At 42.8% G+C, this 13,010-nt stretch overlaps 1 protein-coding gene across 1 annotated transcript in view; it reads left to right on the top strand.

Annotated features, from left to right (window-relative positions):
- Positions 1-550: 550 nt before the first annotated feature.
- LOC146496422 (fibroblast growth factor receptor-like 1) overlaps positions 551-13,010 on the top strand; it is a 33,878-nt gene continuing 21,418 nt past the window's right edge. The window contains exons 1-2 of the mRNA XM_085142308.1: positions 551-1,244; positions 1,804-1,899. Of these exons, the coding sequence (XP_084998434.1) occupies positions 1,815-1,899 (85 nt within the window). The 5' untranslated portion in view covers positions 551-1,244; positions 1,804-1,814. The remainder of the gene's footprint in view (positions 1,245-1,803; positions 1,900-13,010) is intronic.

Here is a 13,010-nt window from a genome sequence, read left to right as displayed (position 1 = left end):
AATATCTAAATAATGAACTTATAATGAATATTCTGTAATCAACTGGCTGTTTGTGGCTGCTTTTGATTTGAAGTATACACTGCAAACATGCTAAATGTCACAAATCTCTTAGATGTGAAAACTCGCTATTGTTATCGCTCACTTTTTCTCCACCGTCACTCCCACAACTGTTCCCTCTTCCTACGCAACCAAATACATTTTGATTAGTTGATGCATTTTTCTGCAAATAGGCTCGGGGGTTTCCTCAAAAAAATCCTGCTTTGAATTTTGACAACAGAATTCAGTGTAAAATATTTATTCTGGACTTACTTGGCCTATCAACACAATTTGAAAGCTAAAAAGTCACAGTTTCACAGGTTGAAACAGAGACTCTGTGAGAGTGCATCTTGCTGCTATATAATCTTAACTTGATCATGTGATTTAAACTCTAGAGGGTTAAACGTGTCATTGATTAATCACAATTAGAAACAAGTAAAACATTATATTTTATTAAGTGTTTTAAATGGAATCATTTATACTTAAAATAATTATGGATGCATTTATTTATTGCCTAGTTTGATTAATTAATTACATATTAACGTTATTATTTAATGACGTATTTATTGGATTCATTTTGGCACTTGGGGACCTCCATACAGGGATGCACATTAGCCTGAAAATCGAAATGTTCCACTTCAGTGTTTTCATTGTGTTTATTTCTTATCAGATATTATATTAGAACAATAGACTGGCTTATGTAAGGCCCATTATTTGCATGGCATCCTTCTTAACAGTTTGCAGCTGTTATCTCTTTCCCGTGCGCTGAGCTGACAGCGGTGGGATAACAGCTCTGTAATGAAGAGGTTGGTTTGAGAGATAAAGAGTTAAACGTGGCCGGGCTCTGCAGGCTGTGATTGGCCCGCAGCTGCAGCGCTGGGACGGACAGCTAGTCTCGGCTGTGTGCGCGCTCCTGGAAAAGTCACTCTGTGGATAAAGCGGACTACACGGACCGGACTGGACTTCCCTGAGTTTTCTTTTCCCTAACACTTTGGAAACTTTGTTATTGTGATTTATGGAAGTGTCCGGTTTTATTGCAGCCGTGAATCCGTTATTTTATCCCGGAGAGAGGCATGTGCTGGTCTGTTAGAGGTCGGTGGAAAGTCGACCGCTGTCACTTTTGATTCATGGACTCGACACGGACTATAGCTAAAAGCATTTCAGTCCAGAGGCTGATACGAGGCTGACTTAATTCACTGAATATTAAGGTATGTTAAAGTCCTATTTATACTTTTATTTGCATTCTTACCCGACCTTCATTTGAGCAGCTGGGGGGATATTTTACTGTAAGCACATCAAGGTAAACTAGCCAAAAGCAACAGTTTCCATGAACGCTTTGCTTTCCCAGACCTTGATTTTGTATCTGAGTATGTCGTTTAGATACATAACTGTGCTATTAAGATATTCAGCACTTTTTAAACCCTCAATATTGACCCTAATGTAGAGTCCCAAACCTAGGTGTCTACCTGTAGTTGGAAGGAGTGGAAAAACTGCACACATCCTGTGTTATTTAACGTTACCTTTATATGTTAATATTGCCATTAAATAAATTCTGCTTGGTTTTCATTTTAAAATCCTTAAACTTCCTTATAAACCACAAAAAGATCCCAGGTGTCTTAGTTTGGGAACCTCCAGTTTGTTAGTGATATAGTGCATATTAGGTTTGGTCAGGACTTTTATAAGCAAGCTATAGTATTTAAACTATTTTGTATACAATATGTCTTGATATCCTCCAGCAGTGTAACTGTTTGTGCATGTGTCTTTCAGGTTTAGGGAAGATGAATTTGTCTTTGGACAGCATGGACATCCTGAAGATTGTGTTACTCATCTTTGAGGCTGTTTTGCTGACTGACTGCGTAAGAGGTGAGCTGCTTCATTTTTTTAAATTATTTATTTTTTGGGGTTTTTCTTTTCATTTATACAGCAGTCATAGCTCATTATTAACCAAGCTGACTGGCTGGTTTCCTGTGAGCCTGAAGAAAGCCTCAGTTGGGTTTTGAATGCTGTCGGCAGAGAAGAGATGGAAAACTTAAAACTCACAAAAATCTCTAAACACAGCCCAAAATCAACACAGGACAGCGGAATGAGAGAGGGCAAACCAGCCCGTCCCCTACCCCTAGTTTGTGTGTTTCAGTCATGGCAGCGTGTGTGTGTGTGTGCATTCGCTACAGCAAAACCAAACAAACATCATCCATCAGCTTCCCAGGGTGAAAGAACACAAGTTGGTGTAAGAGTCCAGCTCTCCAGTAGCTGGCCAAAGGGCCTGACTCACAACACCCTGTGTCTGTGTGTGTGTTCATATGCGTGCATATGTTCTTGACCGTAACCCCAACTGGAGAGTGGGAAACCTCAGTCTCACCACAGTTCACTGTGCTGTTGTTTGTGCCAGTATCAATACTCTGCTTTATAAAGACAACTTGTCAACAGCTCGTGAACAGCTCTCGAGACAATTTCTGTGATTTCATCCACCATCACCAACTACTGAACCATGTCTGATGCAATCCAGTGGCATGAGTCAAAACCAGAGGCAGAATTTGTAACTTCGCTTCAGTTTTTAATGAGAGAAATCTGAAAACCAGAACATTTCCCCCGAAGATTATTCTTTGGCAAAACAAGCAGGCTCTATAGCGCCTTCTTTATTCTCCCCGCTCAGCGTGTGAGTGGATTCAAAAGGCGTCTGATAGGTACAATACCTGCATGTGGCTATCATGGCTCAAGGTAGAAGGGGGCAGGAGGCGGGGTGGGAGGCTTGGCGGCGGTTTAGAGGGGGAGATTACATCTGTGGGTCTGCAGACAATGCCTCATTCACAGCGTGGCAGCCGTGCCTTCACGGCACAACTAAACCAAAAGTAAACAAGATGTGAAGGCTAAATCAGATTAGACAGGCAATTTTCTATGTTCACAGATTAACATATGTCAGCGAGGGAGCAAAGCAAAATGGGGAAGCCAGTTTGGACGGTGGGGAGCCGAGGTCCGATGGGTCCTGAGCTGATTTAATGTCAGGCAATGGGAAGAATTTGCAGCCTGCTTTTCATAATTTCTCTGAAAGTGGTTGCAGATGCAGGGACACATGTACAATTGCAGATATGCGGCTGGCAAGGAGCCTGAGCGAGATGATTTTTGTACGTTCCCTGACAGTCTGTGAAGTGTAAATATCCCACAGTTCCACCAACAGAAGCAGGGATACAGTGGGTTCTGTGTTACAGTCCAAATGCAACAGCTTGACTCTGACATGCTGTGAAATATAGTCTGTAGGAGGGGGTAGTTGATTCAAAGCTTCTGCTTTTGTAGTGAAGCGAAGGCCAGCAGAGCTGTTAAGCTGTCCCTGTAAAACTTAACAGTGTATGATGACATCGTTGACAAATGTAAATTAAATCATAAAGGACGGGCCCCCTTTTCGCTTGTGTGTGAAACAGTAAAAACACGTAGGGAGTGTTACTTTACTGCCGTTATCTAAACACTTCAGGCAGTGCACCTGAGAGGACAGTAAGTTTGGGTGAACGACTTTGAGCCTGTTGCTGTCAGTCACCAGGTGACATCTGACCCAGGACCCCCTGCCCTAGTATCACAGAGAGCCCCAAATACACACTCAGTCATATACACAGAGACTTCCCTCTTTCTGTGCTGCAACGTCACAGCTGGACCCCCTTGTAGCCATGCACTTCCTCCATCTTAGCACCTTCTGTAACCCCCCCCCCCCCCCCCCCCCCAAATCTGCTGCTCTGCCTCCCCAAGCAGCTGGAGGAGGTGCTCGGTGATGTGTCCCAGCAGAGCTCTAACGTGGTGACAGGTCCGGGGACTGCTCGGCTCTGCTAAACGAGGAATGCAGCAGCCTGGACATATGGATCTGCAGAAATGCACCCTGGGAGAAAAAAATAGAGGCACCAGGTGTCCCTGTTATGCACCGGGGCTAGCTAACAATGTGCACAATGAATGGTACTATTTTGGTGCATTTTAATTAGAACCAGGCATCAAATACAGTGGTCCTTTTAAGCTGCTGCACAAGCCCTTTCCTTTTTTCTTATGTGATTTAACCCCACACGTATTTCCTTCACTTCTAAAGCTATCTGGCAAAGTTTAGAGCATGCAAACTCCTCTGCGACCCTGTTGGAAAATATACATTTTATAGCAGAGTTACATCATGGTTTCATACCAAGAATGCACTATGAGATAAACTCCATGCCAAGGGCTTTTAAAATCACAAGGCTGTTTTGGCTCTCAGACCATTTTCCATTTCCTTAAACCGTAATGAGGCTAGTTTCTGAGCAACAAAATGCCCCAAAGTCCTCTTATATTTTTTTATTTTATTTTTTCCTGCATAGTAAGAAGGTGTAACAGTGGCTTGTGGGCCAAGCTGGTGAGACGAGGTGGGGGAAGGAGAAAGGATAGAGCTGAAAAGCTGTTTAACATGTTTGTTTGTTTTTTTTAATCCTCCTTATGCAACTTGCACTTTAATGCCTCATTTAGTGCTAGAAATAAAATCAGCTTCATGTTACCTTTTTGTCTTTCATCCCACACCAAACAGCAGAAGTCAAAGGAAGACGCATTTCGTCTTTAAGGCGCGACTGGTCCGGCGCATCGTTTCTGTTTCCCACACCACGCGTCCACCAGTGAATGCCACCCTTTTAAACACATGTCCCCTTCTTTTTCTCTGCATTTCCTCTCATTTATTACCAGTCTAAAGTCGAAGGAAGTCAGTTAAGTTAATGTGCTGTCGTTAAAAACAAGGCTCGAGCTGACCTTTACTCCCACCCAGCCTTTCTCAGCTCTTCACAGCCCCATATTTACAGAGGCTGGGTCCATTTGCAGAGAACAATGGATGGATTATTGTGTGCAGTGGTCCCCCAAGGTTGGACAGGGCAGCGGTAATTAATTTTAAACCCTCATCATCCCTTTTGACTGGACTTATTTGCTGTGTATTTAAGCTCATAGCAGACGGGGGACTCGCTTTTCCTGAGGTGGTGCCACGTAGGCCTGCGTGAGAAGAAGTTACGAGAGCGAATGGGCGCTGCTTTCGTGCCTCTGAATATATGCGTGCGTTTTATTAAGCAGCCTGAAATTACCCTGAGAAAAGTCATGATAATGAGACATCCAAGGAGCGCGGGGCAATTTGGAAAACCTCAGAGGTAGACCAACAACTATTCCCACTCCACCTCCTTCCCCTCTAAACCAGGTGGAAATAATATACCTCCTGCCTACAAATCCCTCTGTTTCTATCGCGGAAATAATGTTAGCAGAGCTATAACAATCCTTGTTCCCAATCTATCAGCGCACAATGCTGACCCTGTCAGTTCAGGAGGAAACATTTGGTGGGAGGAATGTGTCCGACTTCACCTCTCCAAGGGGAATGAAAGGAAAGAGCCGTAGCCGTGATAAGTAGTCATAATGGAGGTCACTCTGTGTTTACTTTAGCGGGGTCGTATAATCCTGGTGAGCAGCACTCCCACTCATTGACTGACTCTAATGGACACTTCAATTAAGATTCATGTGGAATTTCAACAAAGTATTGTCTGCCACTTTCAGCTGTATGCTAATGTTCAGATTTTTTCCCCTTTCTTTTTACTTTTTAAGAAAGTCCCCATGTCTGTGTGTGTGTGTGTGTGTGTGTACAATGCTCATTAGTTTGTTTGGGCAGTTGGCTCTGGGAGTGTTTTCAGACCACACACACTCTTCCTGCCTGCTGAATGGATTTGAGTTCAGCTAAATAGAATTCCTTTTGCTCCTGTTAACCTTCGTGAAACCCACAGAGCTGCTCGCACAGAGGCGTCGGGACAGCCACCATTCAGATGATAATCGACTTTGTGCCTTTCGCTGGTCTGACTTGCACTATTTAGCAGACGTATGAATAACAGATTTGTGTTAATTGGCAGTTGCTTGGTGTTAAATAAGATGACACCGGACACTGTTTAGACTCCACTCTCAGAGCTGCTGCGTTACACCCTTGGCCAAAGAAAGCGAGTGGACGGAGTGACTGGAAGCAAGCCTTGTGGGTGGGTAGGTGGGAGGGGGGCAAGGGTCCCTGCCTTCCTGGAACCTTACAAGTGACCTTACAATAACATTTCAGCCCCACAGCGGGAAGTGTTTGTCTTGCGCAACCCCTCTTTCTAAGCCGCCTTCATTTCTGCAGTCTCGCTCTGTTTTCTCTTTTCTTTCGAGGAGAGCCTCCCCGAACCCCTCGCTCCCCCACCCAGCCACCTTCCTCCCTGTTTTGTGCTCCACAGCTGCTCGCTCAGTCATTTTAGTAGGAGAAATGATGACATGCCAATTGATCTCCACTTTCATTGCTCAACAGGAGAAGCCGAGGTTTGTTTTCCTGTAAATTTTAACTTCTAGATTTATGATGCGTACCTGGGCACGTGGGTTTGGGGGAGGGTTACAGAAATTGAAACTTTACTTCCTTCTTCTCCTGCTTCTCCACATCTTTCATCTGGCATTACCTCCTGGTTGTATCTCCAACAAAATATGTACCAAAGCAACATTTTGTTGCCTCGGGAGAATACTATCTATACTGTCAACTTTAATGCAATGATGGCCTTGAAAGTGTTTCTTGGACTGAGCAGGTTTGGACAAGTTTGAGAGTTGCCATTGTGATGTTAGTGAATAAAAGGCTGATTTAAAGAGCAGAAATATTATCTGCCCCATCTGACTGTGTGTGCCTGTTTGCTGTACTTGCCACAGCCTGCTAGAATCTGTGCTGCTGAAGTCTCTGACTGACTTATCAGAATACCAAATCGTGCACCCAGGGTGAACCTGTTGCATATCATTTGAGGAGATCCTTATTGTTTTCCATCCACTTTTATTTTTATTCTTTTTGGTTTTGAGTCAACTTTTTGATTTTTAATGCATTACTACACATCAAACCATTAAAGATTGCTCTATCTTTGTTTTTCTGTGTTCCTTCTTCTTCCTCTGTTTAGGGTTTAATCTGGAATCTCTTGACAGTCCCTCACACAACCCCTTCCAACCTCTGACTAACCCTGCCACTCAGCAGTTAAAAGGATGATTGAACGTTATGGTGGTGGCAACAGTGGTGGCTGGCTGGGCTTAAAGAAAGCCGAGCCAACGCATGGCTGGGATAACGAGCTCTGAATGAGGCTTCTGCTTCTCTTCTCTCTTGTTTCAGTTCTCCTCTGATGAGCTTCAGTAAGACCCCACTTGGCTCTGAGGCTTATTCACTTCCACTTTTTATCGTTAAGGATTCTTTTGAATGACCCTGGAAAGTATTTATACATTGTCCCCATTGATTCCAGTTATACAGTCTGGTCTAGGCTACCGCTTGTCACAATATGCCAAAGTAGGAGGATTTTTCTGTGAGCATCCAGGCTGTTGTGATGGAATCTGCATGTGCCTGTTTCTGAATGGGATGTGAAGGCTTGAAGCTCTGATTTTTTAATTTTCAAAAGAATTTCTTATTATTTTGGTGATGCACCACTTTTTCAAATGAATAGAAAAAATCTGTCCCCACTTTGACATGAAGAGTGGAGCGGGAGGAAAAGTCATTTCAGGGGGAAAGAGTATAATCTGTCATATTTTATAGCAGAGCTACTGCTGTCCCAGACTGGAATTCTGCACCATGCAGTGAAACTGATTTGATTTCCTCCTGCACAGAGATGTGAGCTTAGGCCTTGGATCAGTCCCCAGTCTGGATGTAGATAGATTTTAAGACTTGGCAGATGGTGGCAATATGCCAATCATACAGTTACTGTGTGCCTTGATTAGCTGAACTGGCCATTATCTTTGTGTATTTTCAACCATGCAAGCGCAGGACTTCAATGATGGCAGTGTCAGTCTGCTCAGGCTAAAATATTTCAACAGCTGTTGTGTTACTATGAAATCTGTACAGTAAAGGTCCCCAGAGGATGAATCTTCCTGACTCTGGCTTTCATACCAAAAAACTACTTTAAATTATATTAAGAGCTAAAGTTTTACTTTATTGTTGGTGTAGACTCTGAGTGAGGTGGGTGCCAACAATTGTGGTCGTAGCTGAGAGCTGTCTGCTTGGGATCACCACAGCACTGGAACTTGTGGTAGCTTTTTGCTCTTTTTAATGCAGGTATCAGACAGATTACATGTATTGCTGTGCACTTAATTGTATCCAAGAGGTCTTTTGCTCAGTTTCGGTGAGTGAAATTCCATTTTTATTTTATTTATAAGTTTGCACTTATTAGCAGTGCACATGTTCATAGTCAGTGACATTACTAAGTATGGACATCCATCCGTTTTCTACTGCCTGTCCAATTAAGAGTTGTGGTTTGGGGGCTGGAACTCATCCCAGTTTTCATTGGGCCAGAGGCGAATGACTGTGGGAGGAAGTCGGAGTAGCTGGAGAAAATCCACGCCAGCATGGGGAGAACATGCATACTCCGCATAGAAAGGTTTCAGCCAGCTGGTCGATTCAAACCTGGACCTTCTTGGTGTGAGGCAACAGCGCTAGCTATGCCTTGTGATACTGTGCCGATGGCACCTCTGTTCTGCTACATGGACCACCCACTCACACAAATATATATTTAATTCCGGTTCCAAAAAATCCAAAATGGCACCGATCATGATGCCAAAATTATTCCAATTAACGTGCTTAGGGACACACCCATAACTCCAAATCTCTGGTATGCAGTTGGATAAGTTATTAAATTCACCATCTTCAATGGAAACATTTCATTGACACCAGCACAGGTTTTTTTTATACAGGTTGTAAGTATGTCTATTAAATGCTGTAAAACTGGACTAAAATGACATGGGAGTCTGTGGTGATGACTGACTCACTTTTGGAGCCATCCTCAAGTGGCCACTCAAGGAACTGCAGTTTCTGGTGCTGTTTGTTGGCTTTTTTTTTCAGCTGTCGGGGTTTCAACTTGATCACACAACACTTGATACTAACCTGGTAGTCCACCAATCAGTGAGTCGCAGTGGCTAAGTCTGTGGTTCAGATTGAAATGTTATGTAACTCTTGGATGGACCGCCACAACATTTGCTCCAGAAATTCAAGTTCCCTCGGGGATGATGTCATCTGACTTTGCTGATCCCCTCAGTTTTCCTTTAGTAACACCAACAACGGGTCAAATATCTCATTAATTCAGTGAACGCTTGACTGCTTATACTGGATGGATTGGCACCACATTGTGGGCAGAAATTCACGCTTTACAGGAAGTCTATTCTTCTTTGAATCCTTGGCTTTCTCATGTTAGTTCACTATGAGAGTAACTTTACTTCATTAAAAGTCCAACAGTCATTAATGACTGTTGGAAAGAATGCCAGACATTCGTGGTTCCCAGAGGATTCATTATAAAAACATGAGTCCACTGACTTTTTACATGAACCCATTATCAGGTCAAAGGTCAAAATGAGCCCAAAATGTTGGTTTATGACCAAATTCCCATTAGCCTTAATGTCTTGCAACTGCTAGATATTAAATCTAAACAAATTCAGCACTCCACTATTTTAAAAGTGAACATGTTAGCATTTACCTGAAAGCACTATTTACTGCTGTAGACTCTTGGACTTATTATTCTAGAAAGCTTTTTTGTTGTTCGCTTATTTTTGATATCTGGAAATATGGAAAATCAATGATGTAACAGACGTTCTTGCAGCAGATCGTCTGTTCTGGTCATCAGCCGTCTGTTTCTGTGCAGGTCACTCCGGTAAAAGGGCTGCAAAGCCCTGTGTGGACAGTTGATTAACAAAGAGGGAGACATACAGACTAGCAGACAGAGATGGATAGAGGGCAGTGACCTTTCTACAGTGCAGTAGTAAGGTGAACTGGGAAAGCACTGAACAAATTGTCACTGTGAAAGGGCGAGTACCACATCGTAATGACAGACTCAACAGCTCCATGATGACAGATTGATTTCAGACAATATTCCTGGATTGTCAAGGAGGCCCCATTGCTGTCAGTGAGAGCTTTGCCAGTTCTTCCACCCCCTCCGTCTGTCTCGTCTTGCCTCTCCCCTTCTCTCCCCCCCGCTCTGTCTCGTCTCGTCTCACCCGCCTTTCTCTTTCCCTCACCTGCTCCACCCCCGGCTTTTCCCTCCCTCCCGCCGCTGTCTGAATTGCTCCATTCTGCCCAAACACTCTTGCTACATCACAATCTGTCATTGGCCCTGTCCTGAAAGGCCTTGTTGACAAAGGCACTGGTGTAAAGCGCTTCCTAGTGTCCTGGAGATTGGCTTATCCTCAGACTGTACACTGGTGTAAGGTTCCTGGAAAGCCATAAGAGGTGTTTCACACCAAGCTTAGTCGTCATCATCATTGCAAAGACACACACACTTGGGTCCACTGGTGACAGCATGTCTGACTCAGAAAGTTCTTGTTTACAGTCTCTGTGCTTCTCTGTCACTCACTGTACACAATGAGCCAAATGCAGGTTGGACACTTTTTTTTCCACACTGTGGAATGCAGTAAGGATGAAGGAGAAGGAGGAGGGTGTGAGAGGCAGGATGCATCTCACTTCTAAAAGATAAGAGGAAAAAAAAACAAAAAACAAAACAAGTCTTGCTATGAGGAAATAGTTTTTTTGTGCAGCATTTGTGCTCTGAAGCAGTGATCTACAAGGGTTTTTTCCCCTTTTCACATCTTAAAACTCCATGTATCCCATTGGTGATATATATCTGTGCAGTATGGGATTAGAGGGTGAGTAGCTTTTGGTACAGACTGAAATGTGTCTGGTTGTGAGCACAGAAGTCTCACCCACACACTGCTCAAATCTGTTGCTTTCAAGGGGCCAAACAGAAGAAACAAACGCCAAAATTATTTTTTCCAGAAGGTAAACGAACTGAGGAGCTCCAAAAAGATCTGCTATGAGATAAATAAGGATTATTTTGAACTGTGAATCATGCAAAGTGCTATTTAAGAATAAAAATAAAAATCAGGTGTTGGAAATTAGCATAATGGGTCCCTTTTAAAGTAACCCAGCAGCTTAGTTATTGTTGGTTTCTGGTAAATACAATAAAAAGCCTCCATGTGGTCCTAGACTTATACAAAGACTTAGGCTTACCTGCAAAGTTGATATCATGCCAGCAAAAGTCTTTGCAGGTTTTTCACCACCTGGCTCAGACTCAGCTGCAGCTCCTTGAACTCCTTGAATTAAAAACACTCTAAAAACACTCTAAAGTATCCTTTGATGTCTGAAGGGGTAAATTTGCTCAATTATTGTGTGTGGTTTCTACAACTTTGTTGGCTTTTTGCACCCTGCATAAAACATCTGCTTGTGACACCTAAATAGCTATTTTAGGTTTAGCCAGTTCAAAGTCTTACACATTAGTACAGACATAGATTAAAAAACAAATCAGGGATTAAATTTACACAAATTGTATTCTTTTAAGACCATTTGAGTGTCTAGAATACCAGTTTGGGTTTATCTTATCAAGGTGCTGTGAGGGAGAACTGCTCTATGCAGTTAAATACTAACCTGAAGTTTAATATTTAACACCCTGTGTTTTCTCTGGCAAGGGGGACTATAATAACATACAGATTAATACGAGTTTGTGTCTAAACATTCATATCTGTTTGTCTGCGAGGGAGAATAAGAAACAATGCACTGGCAGTGCAGTGAGGCCAAAACATGTGGGCATTCCCACAATGTCCCATATAGTGCCAAGTGGTCGGCCAACCTCCAAACGTATTAGACAGACAGTAATAAACAGGTGCTTGTTGGTGCACTGCTTTGTAATGGAGAGAGGGCAAAGTCTGTTTGAGTGTGTCATGTGGCCGAGGCTGAGTGCGGGCCAGGGAGTGGGGTGCGAGATTGTTGGGATTCTTGGTTACTGCCGCCTAGGCCCACCTAATCCCCTTTTGCTCCCCCCTGCAGCCCTCCTCTCCTTGTGAGCTGTGTTAAAGGAGGCCTCTCTGCCATCTTAGCCTCTGCTCCCTTCTGCTCTCTAAAGTGACCCTCCTCTCCTTAACCCTCACCCTGCTTCTCTCTCCTCTGCCTGATTTTATTTCTCTCCACGTCTCTGCTCTCTCCTTCTGTGTCTGCCACTCTGTTTGGCCTTCCTCTCTCCTCACAGCCTCCCCGCTGTTGCCTCTTTCCTGATAAGTGGCCCTAAGCACACACTCAGCCCGTGTGTGTGCACCAGGCCTTAACCTAATGGAGTGAGATAAAACGGCTAGAGTGCCACTTGCTGTGCTCTCTTTATGACGGGACAAGCGCAGCAAGACTCACATTTGCGTGAAAGATTGTGGCACTCCGTTGGTATGTTCAATTTTCTAGGAATTTTTGGGGAAAATATTTAAATTTCAGAAATATTTGAGGAAAAATGTGACTTTGTAACTCAAGATGGAAACATTTCCTAGTCTGACAGCACTTCCTTTGTTAAATTTAATAAGTTCAGTAAGTGTTTTCCTTTTGATGTGAAAAAATAGAAAAAAATAACCAAAAAGTAAGTCACACATTAGGATAAGGATAATTACTCTTTTTAATATGAAAAACTGTAATCAGTATTTCAAATACAGATGTAGCTTCTATGACATTATCCACTGAATTGTGACATTCTGTTTTACTTTACTGTTTTAAGTTTAGCATCTATTTCTTTATGATAACAGACATGCCTAGTGAGGGGTTGATCTGACTTAGAATCTGAGGCCACTGCACGCATTTCAGTCACAGGATAAAGCATACCCAGTCTTACCATTTATTTGCTCTAAATGTGGAGATATGTTATACAATATTGTTTACTTTGTAAAGTAAGACTTTAAAGTAGCTGCTGAGATCATAACTTTATTAGGAAAGTATTGACGGAGGTCATAATGAAGTGAAAAGTAGGTTGCATTTTTGTTTTTTTGGAACCACAAACCCTATTGGCCACTGCAAAGAATGCAGGTTTAAGACAATTCTGCATTGGCTTCACCAACAATGACCATAACCAACAGTGTGTTTGACATTTTCACACATATACAGTTTCATCATTTATAAAGGCTAAATAGTAGACTTAGAAAATCAAAATGGTGTGAGTTATGCATTTGTTAAATTGCATTTGCAC

This window comes from Neolamprologus multifasciatus, chromosome 19 (genome assembly GCF_963576455.1).
Source record: "Neolamprologus multifasciatus chromosome 19, fNeoMul1.2, whole genome shotgun sequence".
NCBI classification, from domain to species: domain Eukaryota; kingdom Metazoa; phylum Chordata; class Actinopteri; order Cichliformes; family Cichlidae; genus Neolamprologus; species Neolamprologus multifasciatus.
The sequence above is the reverse complement of the archived record's forward strand: the minus strand, read 5'-3'. Positions and strand labels throughout refer to the sequence as shown.